Genomic DNA, 16332 nt, shown 5'->3' on the forward strand with positions numbered 1-16332 from the left:
AGCTCCATTTCATAACAGCCTCCTTCCCTCCACTTCTGGTCTTCTGTGTAAAATGCCAAACACTTCAACAGCAAGCAAAGCACCATTTACATTACAGTCTTTTAGTATTGCCATCATATAATGAGTTCATTTGTATTCCACCTGCACAGCTGAGTCATATCTCCCAGTCAAAAGCCCCTTAATATAAATATTATAAGGGGGAGGAGGAGGATGGGAATCAAAGAGTTCTAAAAAGCTTAATTAAGCAGTAAAAACAGAAAAATATTAATGGCAATTTACATGTATACAGTTCTGGCAACTTAAAATTCCATATGACCTGCAGGGTGAACTCTAATGAATAACACTGCGTTAGTTTAGAAAAAACCCTGCAGGGGAGGTGAAATTCTGAACTTTCAAGACAGATTATAGGGGTGTTTTAACACTTATTACAGGTAGCGTTCAGAAATACAGCATCTCACAGAACAACCATCTTTAGCTGTGAGTATTCTGCAGTAAAAGTTTAAACACTTCATTTCTAGTAAGGAATCTGCAGGAAATTACTTACTTTAAAAAATATTGATAACATTGCTTTTGTAAAAGATGTATATAAATCTTACTGTTCTCAGATGTCTCAAACTCTAGATAGACAACTGATACAGTTGTATGAAATATGAAAAAAATGACAGGATCAGCATCTGATCTTTTCATTAAGAACCGAGAAGAGGATGCATAAAGAATGTATCCAGGTAATGCACTGTCATGCTGTACTATATATACGTAAAAACATACACAAGCTGCATATACTAAATTACCAAAATCAAATACAAAAATTGTGACTTGTGAAACTATTGTTTAACACAAAAATAATTCCCAGTATTTGGTGTGTGTTTGTTAACTTACTCCAATCTTAAAAGAGAAGAAATCAGCTAATCTAGCCTCTGGAAACTTGCTGGAATGTTTTATTCTATTGTGCTTTCACCACACCCTAAAGGTGATATGTAGGCATATAAACCATTCACTGAATCCAGTAAATCCTTGTTTTCTAAACAGGAAGATGTTTTTGAGTACAGGTGTAGGAATGCACATCTGCACTTGTTATCTTAAGTATCCACAGATTTTCAATTAAAAAATAAAAACCGTATGGCCAGTGTGATCTAAGCAGTGCACACACAAGTAAGTATCCTAATCCCTGCATGTGAGGCTCATGTCTTATGAATTTTGGAGAGGAATGCAAATATCTAAGTGCTGTTTCAGATCTATCTATATTAGTGAGTATGTATTCAGAGCTATCAATATCCATGCATCCATGCTCTTCTGCCCTTAGCTGAAGCCATATCCAGCCTCTTGTCCTTCAATCATTTAAAGTTACTTCCTCTTTCAAACTTCCCTGGTGTATGAACTGAATCACAATGCCTTAAAAACTGTTTGCCCCTGAATCAGCCTCTTCATTTTGATGGGTTACAGTGGAAACGTAATTTCACTGTAGTACGAAATGAACTTTTTTGGGTTGGGTTTTAATAAAAGGATATTTTAGTGGAATACGGACGGTCTTCAGATTAAGCCACTGGACTAACACTCAGTAGATCTGGGTTCAGTGTCTGGCTTGCTGGGAAAGTCAATCAATTTGTTTGTGCCTCAGCTCCCCATCTGTAAAATGGGGACAGTACTTAACTCTGTCTAGCCCATTTCGATTGTAAGCTTTTCAGGAACTGTCTCCTTCCATGTGAAGGTAGCACATTGGAGCTTCTAGATGGTTCTGGAATATACATAGAGGCCTTTTGAACACAAAACAGTTTTTATTCAGGCTGAAAATCTGTCATACTTTCAGAAATACCATCCTCCCCTTAATTACATTATTTTTTCTCTAATTCAGCCTTCAGAATACTCGTTGTTTTAAGTAATTTTACTGATACCAGGAGTATGACAGATTGGCTGTAGAACTGTGGAATGTTGCTCAGTTTTAGTGCTCTGTCTAGAAAATGGGGTTTGGACAGTAAGACTAGGACCATTGGGCATATAGGTGGGTGCTATATAGGACAGTGAACAACTGATGCAAATTGAAGTTTAATCAAATGATTCAGTCATGATTTGATATGGAAACTAAGGATTATGCTCTCCTGTCATGGGCCAGAAATTTTCCTGGAAAAGAAGAACAGGTGTGTATGTGTACAAATTCTAAGTCTGAGCAGTAGGTCTGGGGTATGAGTGACACTAGGCTGTATTAAGTCTTTCTTACAGTGCTAGTCAGATAGCATTGCCTAAGTTAAGGGATTTCTGATATTTTTATTATAAACATCTCACAGGGAGCCAAAGCTTGGCAGCTTTAAATCACGTTGTACTGAGATTTGGCCTACAACTTGGCAGCAGAGACAGAAAATACTTTTCAAAATTTTCAGATGCTTCTGATCTGAACTATGCTGAAGAATGTTAAGTTGCCTGATTCATATGGTTTATTTAGTGTATTAATCCTGTCAATTAAAAAAACAGCTGAATTATTTAAAAAATACCTGCTAACCACAGGTAGACTTACTTTTTATAACGTGTCATCTGCATCATGTTCCCTATCATGTACTGGGTAGTAAAAACAGTATGCAAACCCACAGAAAATTCAACTGTGTGATTAGATATGAATTTTAATAGTCTTGTTTACTGCCAACAGGATATACCTGTTCTATATTCATATAATTTGTAGTATTAAATGTACATCTACTACACATCTAGTAGAAATGGTAATGAAAATTCCCTTGGATAAAAATGGGGTTTGCATAGTAACACTAGGATCATGGGGGTTCAAGGGATTGGTAATGGAAGAGAGCTTTTTCAGTGCTTTTTCAGGTTGCTGGCTTGACTCCTGCGCCCTGGTTGGTAACCAATGTGAAATGACTGGCTTCAGTCCAATTCCCTGTGGACAAGATATCTCCTTCACACACACTACATGCACTGAAGGGCTTGTCGCAGTGTCAGCAGAGACCATGGGTCTTGGCGGGGAAGTACTTCCTTACCCCTGAAAGTTGGCCCTCCAGGTTAGGAATAAGGCACCATGGTCGTGAAACTGGAATGTAACTTGCATTGCCACTGGCTACATTGCACTGTTGAACAGCCACACGATTTCACCCTAGGGCAGCCAATTCAGCACCTTTCACGAATTCTGATTTCCCCACAAAAGACAAACAAAAATATTGGACTCAAAAAACGGTTCTATCTACTGGGCAGAAATAACCTCAGACTTTATACATAGTTATTAGAGGTGTGTCAAATAGTAACAAGCGTACTGAAATAATTTTAACACTATCAAGTCCGTATGACAGAGAAGCAGAAGGATGTAAACAGATGCTGCTACTTTACAAAATGAAAGCGCCCCTTACATTTAAATGGCTATAAACCAGACAGCAACACTACAAAAGCAGTTCAAATGTAATTCAATCAAGGGATATTTTTTCATTTTTTAAAAAGCTGGTATAAAATTCAAACAAATATCAATGGATGAGTGCCACTAGGAGGTAAATTCAGAGTGACGGTGGCAGTGGTTTGCCGCACTATACTCCCATTGTACAGCTCCTACAATCACAGACCTCTGCTATAAATGGGAACAATTATTTCTAATGCTCCATTTTTTGCTTCTCTGTTGATGCACGCCATTTTGTATATTTAATCATACACTGTCAGTGTAATATGAAAACAACTTGTTTTACCCTCCTTTCAAACCTCAGGGTTTAACTCAACTTGAATCAGAGTTGTTAGGAAACTGGATACAATTAAAAAACCAGTTACTTATCTTACTGTAACTGTGGCTCTGCAAGATGTATTGTCCACACGGATTCCCCTTCTTGTGCACATGTGTCCATGCACGCAAGATTGGATTCTTTTAGCCAGAAGTGCCAGTTCGGCTGTGCCTGTGCCCTGGATGACCTATGCTCTGACACTCAAGGACCTAACAGGCGGACACAGCTCAGCTGTCTGTCAGCTCCTTTGCCAATACACTATCCAGGTGGCATAGGCCTCCAGGGAAGCAGGGAGGGTCATGAAACCCATGTAGCCAACACATTTTAAAGTAACTGATCTTTGATTGATTGTCCACAAATTCCACTTGCTGGTGACCAGCAAGCAGTGACATCTGATGTTTGTGGGTGAGCCTGCAGCTGACTCTCGAGATCTACTAAGGTCTTGAAACTCTCCTGTGGCAGATAAGCCCTTGATGCGGAATCTAGCACTGCCCTAATGAACACTATTTTCTGTGTTGGTAATAGCAATGACTTTTCTTTGTTGATCCTGAGACCCAGTGTCGTGAAAAGTTGCAGGATTAGGGAATGGAATTGTTCACCTGCTACCGTGATCATCCTTGAATGAGCCAACTGTCAAGGTATGGCTATACCTGGATCCCTTGTCTCCTTAGGTTAGCTGCTATGACTGCCAAACAATACTCTTGGTGCTGTTCAAAGACTAAAGGCCAAGACTCTGTACTGGTAGTGAGATGCTCCCACCTGGAATCTGAGTGATTTTCTGTGCGCTAGCTGAACTGATATGTGAAAGTAATTGGACCAAGGTACCACGATTTACTAAGAAACTCCCTAGCAGAGACCCACAAATGACTCTCAAGAGACAAGGATCTGGAAAAAAAATCAGATTTATTATGCAGGAAAATTATTAATCAAGTCTGCAAATGTTGGTCTCCCTGAGGTCCCAAAGGTTTATACATACAGTGATGGCTCCCTGTCAAGCAAGTAGGAGCCACATGAATGAGACCAAGTTGAGTGGGTGGGTGATAATTCCTGACTGTGCTCAGAAGGGGAGCTGAAGAGGAGACTAGTACTGTAATAGAATCATAGAATATCTGGGTTGGAAGGGACCTCAGGAGGTCATCTAGTCCAACCCCCTGCTCAAAGGAGGACCAATCCCCAATTTTTTTGCCCCAGATCCCTAAATGGCCCCCTCAAGGACTAAACTCCCAACCCTGGGTTTAGCAGGCCAATGCTCAAACCACTGAGCTATCTCTCCCTCATAGTGCTAGTAGGTGATACTGTACTGGGCATTCTCACAAGCTGAGGATAGTAATGACGCCTCAGTCTGTGTGGTCAGCACAAGATAAGCTGGTACTGAAAATAACTTCAGTACTAAAGAAATCTGTGCTGGGAGTTTCTGCACTGCAGGGGTTGGCACCAGAGTCATCAGCACCACACGCACAAGTATCCGTACCGGGCGAGGCACAGACTGTTGCTGTATGTGCTGGGAGACCAGAAGGACCTGATTTAGGCTGTGAACCACCATAGGAGAAGTTGTTTTAGGACAGCTATGCCTCCTTTAACTTAGGTCCCCTAAGAGGGGCTTTTCTCACCTTCTGCATCCTCTTGCGGAACGAGTGAGACTGAGGATTTACCAGGGATACTTATGCACAAATAAATTGTTAGTCTCTAAGGTGCCACAAGTACTCCTTTTCTTTTTGCGAATACAGACTAACACGGCTGCTACTCTGAAACCAGGGATACATATGGCTCTCCAAGACAAAAAAGGCATCTTGAGTGCCAGTCATTAACAAAGTGGAATGTCTATGTTAAAGCAGGGATGGTTGGAACCTCAGGGACTTTGTTTCAGTCATGCAAGCTAAATCCCAGTACCGGGGAAGTCCTTAACACTAGTAATTTTTTTCTTAAATATATATAGCCAAGGTGGTAAAAAATTACTATACTAATGTTTTAACGTATATGTATGTGTGTGTGTGTGTGTGTATATATATATATATATATATATATACACACACACACACACACACACACACACACAGAGCAGATCAGTAAAGTAGCACAGTGTGCAGAGATCTGAACACTGCAGGGGTTCTGTCCTTGCAGCTATGGTTGATAAGAAGGAGCGGACAGATGGTTGGGCTCACTCTGCCCTTTATGCCCTCAGTGGGGATATATGGCAGGGAATCGAAGGTTCAGGTGAGACCCCAATGGCACAGCTGGCCAAAAGAATCCGATCTTGTGCACGTGGAGCACACATGCACTGGAAGTGGACCATGTGGACAATCACCTGAAGAGATCTTTAAGTGATGAAAGACACCAGTTGAAGTGTTATTTAAATATTTGCAAACCAGACATTTTTTGAGTACCAATATATTTTCCACAGCGAGCACCACAGAAGATAGAGGTCATAAAATGGGCCTAACAGGAAACTTCACTCTGTGTCAAATGGCTGTGCTGACTACCTGCTGACAGGAAACCTTTATCAGAACTGTGGCTAAACAAGTGCACCTCTATATGGTAAAGGTTGAATGAAGCTTACAGTAGAATATCAGGATGAAAGCACTAAATGGGATTTATGTTCAAATGCACAGACATTTCTAAACAGCTTTAACCCTTATTCTCTCAATGTTGGACTAGTTATAATAAGTTAATTGTAAATAACTTAGTGTGTAAAAGATTCATATCAGAACAAAGCAAACAGAAGTTCTAACTATTTTAGTCTGAACTTCACATAAATAACTTACTACACTGCAAATGTGAAAAGTCACTCCACACAGAAGGGACTTTGGGTCCAGAGCAATCGTCACTAACATCCTAAAACAGAATAATTAATTTGAGGCAATGATGTTGAAACCTCACTTTAATCCAAACCTGCTTCCAAGTAACAGTTATAAATTTTATACTGCAATTGTGTATTGAGTGAAAATTATTCCTGCACTAATACACTGGTGCACCTAAGGCCTTTGTCTCATTATTTCTGTAGCAAAATGAATGTGTTGGGTGTGTTATGTTCAGAAATATTCAAGAGCAATTGTATTAATGTTCAGCAATAGAATGAGCACTGTACATAGAAAATTATTTTAATGGTAGCAGTTAAAATGCAGCGTAGAGCAAAAATCAGTGACAGTGAAAAAAATGTTAATGGAATTTCAGATAATTTTTAACCTAATTATGGAAGGAGGAAGCAAGTGACTGTTTATTGAATGAATAAACTTTCCATGCCATTTTAATAAACTGCCTCCAACGGTCTTCTGTCTCATATAGATGAGAATCAGCCTCTCATTTGGTCAGTCACCAGATTCTCCTTTCATTTACACGACTGAGAGTGGAGAATCAGGCCCACTATTTTACAGGCATAAGGATTATTTTCTAAATTAAAAACACAATTACATTCTGACTCCTGCTGTCAGTGGTGGCTAATTTCACCCTTTCGCTCCCCACACACAGGTGCAGACAACCTGGAGCTCAGGCAAACTACAGGATAAAGGAAAACAGGAAGCAGTCTATAAGGGTGAGCACATAACACATTCTCTGCAACTCTTTCTGTATCTTCCTACATGAACGGAAACCTCAAAATGACATTGTCTCAATAAAAGCAGCATGTGCCCTTCAATAATTAATCTGGCAAAGTTGGTTCCAAACAACTCCTCTTGTGCGTAAGTGCTGGTGGTATACAACTGATGTTTAAGCTGATTTCCTATTAATCAAAAGAGCTCAAATGAAACATTTTGGCCTCTCTCTTATTCTTTGCTAATATCTGCAGTAGATTATCTTCATTGGGTGCCCATCACTGGAGTATCTAGGTGCCAATTCTCTTCTCAAACCTGCCTTATTCCTGTAGATGGGGCTTGCATTCCCACCTGCTGTGTTTTAAGTATCAAGTAAGGAGCTAATGATAATACAAGAAATGCAACAGCTTTGTGCTTACTTACAAGTACTGTGTCTGGAGTCATTCCTGTGTTTAAAGAGCTTAGTAAATTACTTCTCATGCCTTAAGCCCAACTCTAATGCAGATCAAGCAGTATCTCGTGCAAATATGATGAAAATAGAGGGTACCTTGATGAGGAAGCGGCATGAAAACTGCTGATTTAGAGCAAGGCAGAGAAGCTTCACGGACACAGAATGAAAGAAAAAACATAAGTGAATAATGTCCATGATAAGAAAAAAGAATAAGACACAAAACATTTATAGACAATGATTTTGCCTAGTTCTCTTGTTTCCAAAGGCAGGAAATGGAAAAACGTTAATATTTGCAAATCTCTTAATAGATTTAATTAAAATAATAATAACCTGTTTGTATAAATCAATGGCTCTCTCTAAATTAATTCGATGTGATAAGATGGACATAATCAAAACAGCTGATTCTTTTGGTTGAATGGTTCTCAGACCACGGGTATGCGGATCACTATGAAATTCTTGAACATCCTAGAGCTTCCGTGGCTACCTCACCTCTTTCTAGAGACCATGTGTAGTGGTCAGCTCTATCTCCAACTCTGGTGTGCTTGGGTTACTGATTTCATTCTGGGGAGAACATTTCTTTCACCCCTTGCTTCCTTTCACCTCTCCTGAGAGGACAGCAGATGGGGAGAGAGATACATAGCAATGATCTGACTTCCCCAACAAGCTGAGCCTCTAATATGGCACAGTTAATTTGAACGCAAGATTTAGGCTACATCCACAGTTGCATATAGACGTGGTAGGGTGGGCTGATTAATTGGTCAACAGGACTGAACAGTTTGAAAACCAAGGTCTGATCTACATACAAAGTTGTACCAGTTTAACATCACACCTTTAGCTAAACGGGTACGAATCTGTGCAGCTCAGGCCCAAGCAGTGGAAGATTTGGGGGTTGAGGTACAACATGAAGGGCTCTGACTTACAAACTGGTCCACAGAATTAGAAAGTTGGAGAACCACTGCTCGAATTCTAAGTCTCCCTTCCACCCAATTGCCAGAATGGGGTGAGTACATTCAGGTACAGGCAAAACACTAATAAGAAATAAAGGTGAAGAGAAGAGACAAAGTAACATTTCAGTTAAGAGTTGGGGTAAGATATCCTTAGTTATTAGGGTTTTCAGGTGCTTTAATTTTTAAGTGACAAACTTGAAATATCTTTAAGGGGTGATTTTCAGAGGTTTTGAGCATCTCTGAACACCAGCCATTCAAGATATCTGAAATTGGGTACCCAAAATTCAATCACTGGTAAACTACTAAAGTATTGGCTTATATTAAGTTGTAATGTATATCTATGTTCTTAATAGATGACTTGATGTGTCCTTCTGTATTCCTCTCATTTACTGTATATATTTGAAAAGTTCTGAAAATAAGTTTAAAAAAATTAAAATGCATCATAGAATCTTAGGACTGAAAGGGATCTTGAGAGGTCATCCAATCCAGTCCCCTCCCCTGCACTCATGGCAGGACTAAGTATTATCTAGACTATCCCTGATCATCCTCTGAATTGAGCAACACCTGCAAAACAAAAGCTTAAAGTTACCACTGAGCTTTCAGATGAATGAGTTCTCCATGTGATAAATTTAAAGGAATAGCTTAGTTTCTTGGAGGAGCGAGGTCTAGTATTCACTTAAAATATTAGCCCACAATAACAAAATAAAGCCAAGAAATAAAAATCAGTTTTGTAAATTTTAAAGAAATTTAAGAATCAGATATAGAATACCTTATAGGCTGAAACTTTTCTCTCATTTGCTTTCTTCAACACTAGCAAAAAATCTAAATGCTTAAACTGATAAAAAGCCAATAAGACCATTGAGAAAAATCTGCTCTCAACAGCAGTAACTCCAGGTATATCATATCTTTTAGCTCCTACAGCACTAAACCACTCGATAGCTAAGCTATTGGATGAAGCAGTCTTGTGACCACAAAGCATGCTCTGACTAACCTCTAGCTCTACATTTTACATAGTCTAATTTATTATTACAAAAAAATATAATGTAATACATTTACACATTGAACAGACACTGCCGACCCCCCCCCCTTTTTTTTTTTTAAGTTAATGGGATTTTTAAAAAAATAGTTTTCTCCTAAATGGTCTCCCATTGACCAGTGTGGTTTGCAGAACACTTTCAGTGGTTTATAGGGAACTGACTTGTTCCTTGTTTCTAGTTGAGAGAAACAGAACAGATGGGAAGTAATGAAATGAAGAGCAAAAGCTTACACAGCAAATTTTTTTTTTTTCCCTGAAAAGACCACAACACACAATGCAGTACAGAAGCTAAGAATACACAAATGCTTTCCCAACATCACTTTACTATGAGCAAACAACTGCTGGAGTTGTCACAGAGATGTTACATAATTGTAGGATGAAAGGTAGCCATCAGACAGGTCTTTCTATTAAGACGTTGACCAAACTTTGAAAAAGTTTGGGAACCCGTGATTTATACAGCATGTTCTGAATTTTATTTTTAAAATGCCTTTAATTTTTTTCCTACTCCTGTTTGTCTGTCAGTTTCCATCTTCCTAACTGACCATAGAGGGAAACAGTGAATTTACTAAACCTGCGTTGGCAAATACATAAATTAAACTGACAAAATTTTCCTTTAACTTCTTTTCTGTAATAGGAGCCTTACGTGCTATTTGTACCTATAGTCAGCTCAAAATTTTCAGAAAGCAATTGATTTTTAACTTAACTGTGTCCCTTTAAATACTCACAGTAATACCATTGACACACCATCTAAGATTTTCATGTAGTTTTCTGTTTTAAAAAAAGTCAACCAACTTGACACTTTTGACTATTCATTGCTTTATAATACTTCTGCCCAAAATTTCTTTATGTTTATAAACAAAGCTAAAGCCACCTTCTTATTTAAGAAATTAAGACAGGAACATAAATTCTTGCAATGTAAAAAAGTGATTTTTCCAAGGACTTCTAAAACTAACATCTACCGTAACCATTTATTACAGAAAAATAGTGTTGATAATTTTAACACCTCGTGATCATAAACCTGATTGCACCCCAATTCTTCTGTTTCTCACTGCCCAAATCTTGTATTTGTCCTCAGCATGAACATCTATACCAAGGACACAGCAACAAGACTGCAATGACAATAAAAGCCTCCCTAGGGCTGAGCTGTGCTATTGATAAAACAGCACAGACAGGTACAACTCTGAAAAACAAATACTCTTCTCCCATTCAGGACAAAGCTAGTTAGTGAAATAAATCACATAGGCTTAGCCAGAACTTGGGAAATGAGCCAGTTTCTCCAGATTTTTCTACTTGCACTGGCTCAGTTTTCTCAAGACACAATCCTAGCACACTCTCTTCAATGATTAAATCAACTAGAGTGTTTCACCTGTTCTAAAAAATTGGAGTCCACTTCTTCAAAGACACTGGACAGACTCTGCATTGAGGTCACAACTAAGTGATGAAGTGGTAGGATTTTAAATACACTTCAATGTTACTCATTTGGTAACCAGCCTTACAGGGCATTGCCTCATCTTTTGCAAACCTAATATTTATCATCATATAGACAAAGAAACAGGGACAACAGCTGTGAGCAGAAAGGAGAACTGGAAGGCTTGATTTCTTGAGTGCAACTGACTCCTGGTTTTGGGCCAATAGAAGCCAGACAGAAAACAGGCAATGAACACAGCCTATTGCAAGTACTGGCCCAAAAGGCAAGGAAGAGACTACCTTGCATCCAGAACAGAAAAATAAGCATGGAACCAAAATGATGATTTTTAAAAGCATCAGAGCTGTAGTAATTTGAACACAACAGGGCAAAATTATACACCTATATTGGTATCACTAACAGAGGCAGAAAAGATGTGACTCGATGTGTAAGTTAGCAATTCAAAACTACTGCCTAATGTATCAAGAAATTTTCCCCAACATCCACCCTGTGTTTTCTTTGAACACTTCATCCTACTGCCCCTCACTCATAACCTCATGTACTGCATTTAATAGTTCCTCACCTTGCTCACTGTTTATCCCCCTGCATGCAAACATCGGCAGCTTTATTTCCTCCCATTTAGTTGTCACATAGCGCAGCTATAGATATTAAAGTCTTCCATTCCTCCATCATTTACTCTTTCCTAATACTTGGTTGTAGTTCTTTTTGGAACTTCTATTTACCAGTATCTTTTTAGTAATGTGGTCAGAAGTGAAACAGTATTTCAGGTGTGGGAGCACCGGGACCACCACCTCTGCTCTGTGACATCATGCTGGTGCCTGTACAGTCTTATACTACACTGGTTTGGGCTTTTTTCTTTTTTTTTTTTTTTTAACTATATTACATTACCAACTCATATCTATTTACCCCACTACAACCCCCAGGTCTCCTTCAGCATTACTACTTTCCAGGGCTTGCCTCCCACTCAATACGGATGTTTTGGATCTTTTTTCCCCCTGGGGCGTTAATTTGCATGTTCCTACCTTGACTTTCATACTGTTATTTCCATGATGAACTACGAGGATATCTCAACACAAATGTAAACGTTTACTTTTTAGCATCCACTGCTCTAGTATTAAATATTATAGACACACACTAAAACGTAGCTCTTTCTGCATGCTGCTGCACCTTGCCGTTATTCCTCAGCATGTATCACCAACAACAGGAAAATCTTGAATCCCTATGCATTTTGCAAGTTTTCCTCATTAACAAATTTAACGTCGATACTGATATACAAGTAACATGACAATGTTGAGAGTCCCACTCCCAGGGCCAGAAGACAATTTTCACGACAGACAAAATCAACATCAAGCCCTGCTTCAGAATGTAATGTCGCTTAATATAGCAACATCTCTGGAGTATTACTGAAAATTTTTGTTTGTGGGGCTACACAGATGTTATTTTTAATACGTTCCCTTTATATAGGTAATATAAAAATATTTACTGACCTGGGGAATGCTGGGAAGTTGCGAGTGAGGTCATAGAATTAGAAAGGTTAAGGTTTGCAGTAATACTAAGCTGGCTCTGCACTGCAGGAGGATAAGGAGACGTAGGTGTCAGTAGGGATTCCTCACTCGTTTCCTCATCAATTCCAGGCAAATATGTGTCAATCAAGGCATCAAGAAACTTCACTATAAGCTCAGCATAGTCTGGGATTTGTGTTTGCTGTGGAAATAAAAATTAGATCTGTTCCTATTTCATTTCCCCCAATATCAACATAAATTTTACCTCAAACTTTTACTTTGGTGTTCACTTGTTTTGTCTAGGTTTTTAAGCATTTTATGTGGGCATCTGCAATCTAGGCTCAGATTCAGATTAATTTTAATATACACTAAAGGCAATCTGTAGTTATAATATGCACATATCACTTGATAGCAGCAGCATCAAGTAATGAAGTGGAAACACCAATGCTGAAATTTCCTTTAGAAGGTGAACTGCTGCATCTAGCTCTGAACGTGGCAATTTATAAACATCATTATCTGTGCTCCTTTAAATCTAATATCCAACCACTGCCCGTCTCTGCCCATTTGGTCCTTGTTACATCCATTTGACAGAACAAATTGCAGTACAGATGGTCAATACTTAAGATGACATTAGGTTCAGTGTAAAACGTGAAATTTATCATTGTGAATTTACTCCTGTATTGATTTCCACATTTCTGTAAGCTACAAAATACATCTAATAAAGATCTAAAGATGTGCTGAATGACAACGTATGTCAAGTGCCTCTTAACAATGACAATGGGAGCATTGCAAAGGGTTATTTACCAACCTGATTGCTCTTACCTGATAGCTTAACAGTAGGTACCATTATCTGTTTTTATACCCGCTTATCAAATCTATCAAGATTTGTGAGGTCTGCCAGAGAGCTAGTTACTGCCTTACACATAAAAAGTTTGCCTGTTTTATCAATGTTGTTTTTTAATCTTTATATATAGTGCCATAAGGGCACCCTGGTGTTCCACATACACAATAAAGACAAGATTCTGAAGAACTTACATTTTTCATACTATTCTTACCTTAGAGAATGGCCCAGCAAACCTCCACAATCCATTAAATCCAAAACCTATAACAACAAATTGAATATTACCACCCTATAACAATTTTCTCATACAATTTTGATAGGAAACCAAACTAATTAGAAGGTATACAAGATGTATACTTGGATTTGCTTACATATTGAAAAAAATGTTATGTAAGGATCTCACAGTGACAAACTGTGAAATTTTTTGATGCCTAAAAATAGGCTCAATTGTGTTCAACATGTAAAAAGTACAATTACTGAGATTTGTTTTTTATATATAATATACATCTTAAGCATAATAAATGAATTCAAAAGCCCAAAATTGAAAAGGGATGCTGTCAGGTTAAGCATTTAAGTATGGGTAAAATTTCCAAAAGGGCAAATGACTTACGAGCCCTAAGTCACATTTTCAAAAGTGACTTAGGAGCCTAAATTGCATGGACTTTCAGTCACTTTGAAAACCGATTTAGGTGCTTTTAAAATTTTACCTCATGCAATTTATTTACCAGCTAGACACTTGATTGTTAAATCTAAGAGAATTTTACAAATCTAATTTATTATTTGCAACTTTTGACCAGTATTTTCATTTTGTACTTCACACGCTGTTGTCAGTGGAAACATGACTGAGTTTTAATTTCTAGCCTATTTCACTTACTGTTTTCTTACGTATCTGGCAACATGCAGTCACAGCAAGGAATTTTACATTAACATTAAAACAGGTAATTTATTACAAATGAATACATTCTTACATTAAGATTTGTGAAATTAAGAAAAAACCCACACAACAAATTCTGGGCAGCAGCAATCTTGATGGAAACATTTTCATTTATTTATTTTTACAGTAGAACAGTTTAAAAAAAGCAGAAAGATATTTACTTTGTAGGTAAGAAGTTTGGTACTGGGGTGGAGATTCTTCATGGTAGACAACACTCTGAACAATCCCATGAATTGGATTCAACAAATTTGGGTCTTGGCACAGTGACAAAAGGGTATTGATCTTCGAATCCAATAAATTGTGCCTAAACAATACAAAAGTAAGTGTAGTCTTTTTGTTCATATAGTTACTTAAAGTTAGATATGAACTGCAGGTTCATTTATCAAACAAAACTATTGGGATGGGATTTTCAGAAGTGTCCAAGTGATTTAGGAGCACAAGCCCTATTCCCTTTCAATGGGACGTGTGCCCTTAAGTTACCTCAGTGCTTTTGAAAACCCCAGACACAGAAAATGTAACGTATCAACACTTTTCTTTAATTGGCAATTAACAAAATACTCAAACATGCACGATCAAATATTTGAATTATTTACAAGGAAATAATTAACTGGTAAAGTGAATCTCTGGATTTACTCAATCCTCAGTATTACTCCTGATACGGTCATAAAGGATGCCAATTACTACCAGTTTGATTTCAGTGACATGTGGAATTCCTTTGAATCTGACCATCTTATAACAGGAGGATGTGATATTCTCTCTACAACATGCACAACTGAAAAGTTAAACTACAATACCTAGACTTTCCTGAACTGTATTGATTGCACATAGACAATAATACAGCGATAAACTAAGCAAACAAGTTGTATACGGAATCATATTGAAGGACTATGCTTGGGCTACACTTTAAATAACTTGTTTTGACAGGTCACTTGGACACCAGTAAAAAAACAACCCTGTTTATTTGCTGGAGGAAAAAAAAAATCTAAAAGATAACATGTATCCCCTTGTTTTGCAACAACACACTAATACACTGTAAACAAACCCTAAGTTTTTATTTTTATTTCAACTCTTTTTTATAGTGTCAAACACTGATAAACCATGACTGAACTGCTGGACTAATGGCTGCAATGAGCATGGGAAGGTTTTGCTGTTAAGTTTGGAAGCAGCACAGCATGGGTAACAGCAGTGCAAGGTTCTCCAGAGCCAGGCCAAAGCACCCAAACTCTGACTTGGAAGGATTATGGCAGAGCATAAGTCAGTCTCCATGGCCTTTGGCCTCTCTGTGGAAACTGTCAATAAGGGTACTTATTAGCACCAATTGTGGGAGTGGTTTCTGTATTGAGGATACCGCTACCACCAAAAACACCGAACGCATTTCACATAGGCCACTACATAGCTTCCAATGGGAACAGCCTTCAGTCCTTACAAGTCTAAGTTAAATTTGAACTAGCAACCTAGGGGCAAAAAAAGTCTTGTAACCCCCTGCCATCCAGTTCCCGAAGTCATTTTATGCAAGTGTAAAGCAGCTAGCTTAATACAAAAAATATTATATAAACTGAGTTTTAATTACTTACACAACAGGAAAGACCTTTGGGAAGACAACGCTGGCTTCTGCTAAATATTCATAAAGAATTCGTTGGTCAAACTCATCTGTAGTGTACTTTACTAATGTTGCCTGGCATAATGCAAAGGACAAAAATCAGTATCTCTCTGATTTGGGAGGTGAATATTTGTGCTTCATTTTATTTTATTTTATTTTTTTTTTTAATAACAGAGATCTCAAACATTGAGGCATAACACTAGTTCATTACAAACAGCACCTGATTGCCCAAAACAGAGCACTAGCAAGATAGATAATCACATTAAGGGACTTTTTAAGGACACAGTTTTTATTTCAAGTATTTCATGTGTACACAGGAGACTGACAATGAACGGAGTTGGTCAAAATTTAAAAAATTGGCAAAAAT

General features: G+C 38.1%; 1 protein-coding gene across 1 annotated transcript in view; it reads right to left on the reverse strand.

Moving 5' to 3' along the window:
• The window catches only part of NF1 (neurofibromin 1), a 165424-nt gene that overhangs the window by 4965 nt on the left and 144127 nt on the right, over nucleotides 1–16332 (reverse strand). Inside the window, exons 54-57 of the mRNA XM_077836905.1 lie at nucleotides 15940–16040; nucleotides 14527–14669; nucleotides 13646–13692; nucleotides 12576–12792 (exon numbers count right to left, since the gene is read on the reverse strand). Coding sequence (XP_077693031.1) covers nucleotides 12576–12792; nucleotides 13646–13692; nucleotides 14527–14669; nucleotides 15940–16040 — 508 coding nt within the window. The remainder of the gene's footprint in view (nucleotides 1–12575; nucleotides 12793–13645; nucleotides 13693–14526; nucleotides 14670–15939; nucleotides 16041–16332) is intronic.

This window comes from Eretmochelys imbricata, chromosome 17, assembly GCF_965152235.1.
Source record: "Eretmochelys imbricata isolate rEreImb1 chromosome 17, rEreImb1.hap1, whole genome shotgun sequence".
Lineage (NCBI taxonomy): Eukaryota > Metazoa > Chordata > Testudines > Cheloniidae > Eretmochelys > Eretmochelys imbricata.